The sequence below is a fragment of the Morus notabilis genome, unplaced genomic scaffold, assembly GCF_000414095.1.
Source record: "Morus notabilis unplaced genomic scaffold, ASM41409v2 Scaffold307, whole genome shotgun sequence".
NCBI lineage: Eukaryota > Viridiplantae > Streptophyta > Magnoliopsida > Rosales > Moraceae > Morus > Morus notabilis.
Window position 1 is genome coordinate 1,267,257 of NW_010361515.1, and position 4,172 is coordinate 1,271,428.

At 34.8% G+C, this 4,172-nt stretch overlaps 1 protein-coding gene across 1 annotated transcript; it reads left to right on the forward strand.

Annotated features, from left to right (window-relative positions):
• The first annotated feature begins 903 nt into the window (after positions 1 to 903).
• Positions 904 to 3,447, forward strand: LOC21408976 (putative leucine-rich repeat receptor-like serine/threonine-protein kinase At2g19230). The gene is made up of 8 exons (XM_024166726.1): positions 904 to 994; positions 1,101 to 1,647; positions 1,752 to 2,236; positions 2,383 to 2,524; positions 2,636 to 2,707; positions 2,840 to 2,911; positions 3,003 to 3,080; positions 3,324 to 3,447. Exons 1-8 carry the CDS (start codon positions 904 to 906, stop codon positions 3,445 to 3,447), a joined length of 1,611 nt encoding a protein of 536 aa, XP_024022494.1.
• Positions 3,448 to 4,172: the final 725 nt, after the last annotated feature.

A 4,172-nucleotide genomic window follows, 5' to 3' on the forward strand; every position in this document is an offset into this window, starting at 1 on the left:
TTTTTATTTCTATTTAATTAATAAAAATGGTGGTTTGGACATTACATGTCCTAAAATCAACTATAGGGTACCAAGAAGATATTTTTAAAAACGTTGAGAGAGTATGTCTTAATATTATTAAAAATATAGGGTACCAGAAGCATATTTCACTGTAACAATATAGGCTACTAAAATGATTTTAACCCTAGATTTTATTAAGCTGATAATGTGAAAATTTGGTCTGTGAGTGTGACTAGGAGGCGTAGGTTCCTCGAAAACCCTTATCAGCTTTCTTTCCTTCTTTTTCTTTTGGTTTTTGAGCATGCTGTAATGGCTGAGAACTCTATTGTGACTTCATATTGGTAGAGTCTGTTGATAATAAAAGGAAAATCAGGCCCTTTTCCTGATTGTTCTCATCTTTGGTGTTCTTATTTTTGCGTGGTCTGTGATTTAACGATTGGATCCCTACAGATAAACGGAGAATAAAAAGAGTAAATAATATAAATATTATTTTAAAAAATACCCCTTTAAAATTAAATATGACTAGCCATGCGTGTCTGACTTCAAGACACTATAAATTAGCTTTATACTTTTTCTTGAGGTATAGTTAATTTAATATGTATTGGTCCATTAATATTTCTGTATTATACTCAAAACACCTTAGAAAGCAGACAATAATTTCGTTCTTTTTTTTCTTTTCTGTCATGTCAATAGCTTGCTTGCATAAATAGGAATATAAGTGGCCCCATGACTAATATCATTTAAACTAGCCATCATATTCAAATAGAATTAATTTCATTGTAATATTCTAGTGTTTGACAAGAATACAACAACGGAAATTAAATGAGCTAATTTCTTTGCTCTTTATATACAACAAACAATGCCCACCTGGCCTTCACCGTAGGAAAAAAGAGTGTTTCAGACATGGTCGTTTCTAATCACTCTCTCTTTGCAATATTGCAAGGTGCTTCGTTCCTCACAGTTTTGGTTCAGGCAAATCATGTGGATCGAACAGGTTTGTATAGTCAATCTCAATCTTTTAAATACCAGTACGCTTTGACATTCTTTAAGCACAAATTTTCTTAAGTCAGCGAATTAATTAAGATCTTAATTTCTTTCAGGATTCATTAGTATAGACTGTGGGATATCGGACGTCTCAATCTACATAGATGAAGAAACGGGTATCACTTACCTCTCGGACACAAACTTCACGGATTACGGTGAAAACAGGGAAATTTCAGCATCATACAAAGAGGAAATCAATGAGCAGCAGTTTTGGAATGTCCGAAGCTTCCCTGAAGGAACCAGGAACTGTTACACCCTGAGCCCTTTGGAAGGCAAAGATACTAGGTATTTGATCCGAGCAAGGTTCATGTATGGAAACTACGATAAAAGACGCCAAGAACCAAAATTCGAGTTGCATATTGGAGTTGACCTTTGGGACACGGTGATAATCGAGAGCGCGGATGCTGTAATAAACAAGGAAATCATACATGTCCCTTCATCTGACGATATACATATTTGTCTAGTTAACACAGGCTTTGGAATTCCATTCATCTCAGTGTTAGAGCTAAGGCCTTTAGCTAGTGACATTTATGTAGCTGATGCCGGATCACTACTACTCAAAGGGCGCTATGATTTTGGTTCTGCAACCAATAAAGTAATAAGGTCCGATCCCGTTCTTTATATTATTACAGATCAATTTATTTTTCTATGGCAGTAATATTTGGTTACAGGTATTGACGAAATAATTATTTTTGATATATTTGTAGATATCGCGATGACGTTTATGACCGCTTGTGGTCGCCCCTCGAGACAGATAAATGGACACCGACGAATACCTCCCTTGGAGTGAATAATATATCTGATAGTGGCTATGGACTACCCTTAACTGTCATGAGCACTGCATATACACGAAACAATAGTATTCGTTACATGGGAATATGGTGGACACTAGACAGAAATCTCAGATATTTCTTCTACCTACACTTTGCGGAACTGGTAAAGCTGCAAATGAACGAATCTAGAGAATTCAATATCTATATGAATGGGGACTTGTGGTATGACATACCACTTATTCCCACGTACTTGGTAGCAGACACACTGTGCGGCACAAAAGGCTCTAAACCTGATCATGAAGGAAAGATCGAGATTTGGTTTAACGCAACAGAAAATTCAACTCTACCACCCCTAGTAAATGCCTTGGAGTATTATGCGCTGCAGAAGAACTCGAGACAAGAAACATATGAAAAGGATGGTATGTGTTTTAGTATAATATAGCGGTTGAGTTTAATAAGCCTTATTATAAATTCAATACCTTTGTTATTCTTAATATGTCTTTTTAACTTCCTTTTTCCCTCTTTTTTTTTTTTTCTTTTTTTAATTTATTCTTATCAATATTAGCCAATGCAATACGGAACATCAAGTTGGAGCATGAATTGAAGTTTAGAAACTGGCAAGGAGATCCATGTTCCCCTCAAGCTTACTTGTGGGACGGTCTTAATTGTTCTTACAGTGACAACAATCCACCTAGAATTATATCCTTGTATGATCTCAGTTACTTGGATCAGAAAAATTAAAGGCATACTAGTTGTTTATCAGACTGTTCCTATAACTCTCACTTATTTAAATATAATATTGTTACACATGAAATCAGGAATTTGTCCTCAAGCGGATTGAAGGGAGAAATATCTCCTTACATTGCGGATAAAACGATGTTGCAATACTTGTAAGTGTGTCGATCAATTGTAAATCATTTTATATATTGTTAACTTAGAAGTTAGAACCCAATTGAAAAAGGTACTCAGTCCTTCTTAATCTCTTTCGTGGAAATATGAAGATTAGAATTTGCTTGTTTCAGGGATCTATCGAACAATAGCCTAACTGGGACAGTGCCTGAATTTTTAGCTCAATTATCATTCTTGAGGGTTTTGTAAGTTGGTCTGATTTTGTAATTTACTCTGTAATTAACTTTGATCTTCTTGACTAATTGTATCCGTACTTGGTGATCTGTCACTAAACAGAAACATAAAAGAAAACAACCTCAGTGGTCCGATTCCACCTGCACTTCTTGAAAGATCGAAAAATGGCCTGTCATTAAGGTCCGCCTTATATCTAAATCGATAAGCAAATATATATCTCTAAATTTCATAGAAAGTACTAGTTTAATTTCATTTCTTCTAAATGCTTCCATGTTTACCCTGAAACCATGCAGACGAAAGTACGATAGATACTATAGTACAAAGATCTTCGGACTTCCTTGTGATTTTCTTTAGATAAATTAAAGATCTGATAACCTAGTATGCGATTGATATTACACCTAAGGCTTGTTTCTTTTTACACAGTGCTGATGCCAATGTGATCGGAAATGAAACTTCATCTTCACCGGGCTACTCGCGAGGAAAGAACAAGTTTGTTGTTCCACTGGTTGCATTAGTCCGTGGAATTTCGCTGCACTTTGTATCATAGTCCACATATTAATACTACACCTTTATAAAAAGTACTTGGGACCATATGTGAGCCTTCCTAAGTACGCTTGTTATGTTTTAGTTTTGTAAGAACTTTTTATTTTTATATTTTCTTTTCTTTTTAATAAAGTTTTTTGCTTTCTAAAATATTACTGTATTATGCTTTCGTTTCAATTCAAGTGATTGATGTGAGTCCATTGTTTGGACAAAAATCATGCGTCGCCATTCAGGGCAGTAGAAAATTTCCAGTACAGGGAAAAACTCTTATGAAGTATATAAATTCCACAAAATTCAGAGGCGCTTTGGCGAAGCTATACAAAGGGCATGTCTTTAAGTCGTTTAAGAGCTAGAGAGCCAGCAAAATGTTCTAGTTTAATTATCGTATTTCATTTTTATATTTAACGTCTTACGTTCTTCTTCTTTTAGTTTCCTTGTCGTTATAACGTGGATCTAGTCGTTTCCTTCATTAATGCCGTCACTTAGATTAAGAATGGTAAACTGATGTCATTTCTTAATTTCTAGTCCGTTTCCCATTGGTTCACATTTGCTATATTCGTTTTTCCTTTTAAAATGTTGTCTTTTAATTTTAGTGTCGTTTCACCATTTTATGATGTTTAACCAATTGTTGTCGTCTATTACTCTTTTGTCGTTCAGCTTAACTGTCGTTTTATCAATATAATTGTCGTTTGTCACTTTTGGTGTTATATTTCTTCTGTTGTCGTTTAT

What these genes read in the sequence shown, in the direction of transcription:
- LOC21408976 (XM_024166726.1), top strand. Translation starts at nt 904, where the DNA reads ATGGTCGTTTCTAATCACTCTCTCTTTGCAATATTGCAAGGTGCTTCG. An exon ending in GCAACCAATAAAGTAATAAG is followed by an intron (nt 1,648 to 1,751) that starts GTCCGATCCCGT and finishes ATATATTTGTAG; the next exon opens with ATATCGCGATGACGTTTATG. An exon ending in AAAACGATGTTGCAATACTT is followed by an intron (nt 2,708 to 2,839) that starts GTAAGTGTGTCG and finishes TGCTTGTTTCAG; the next exon opens with GGATCTATCGAACAATAGCC.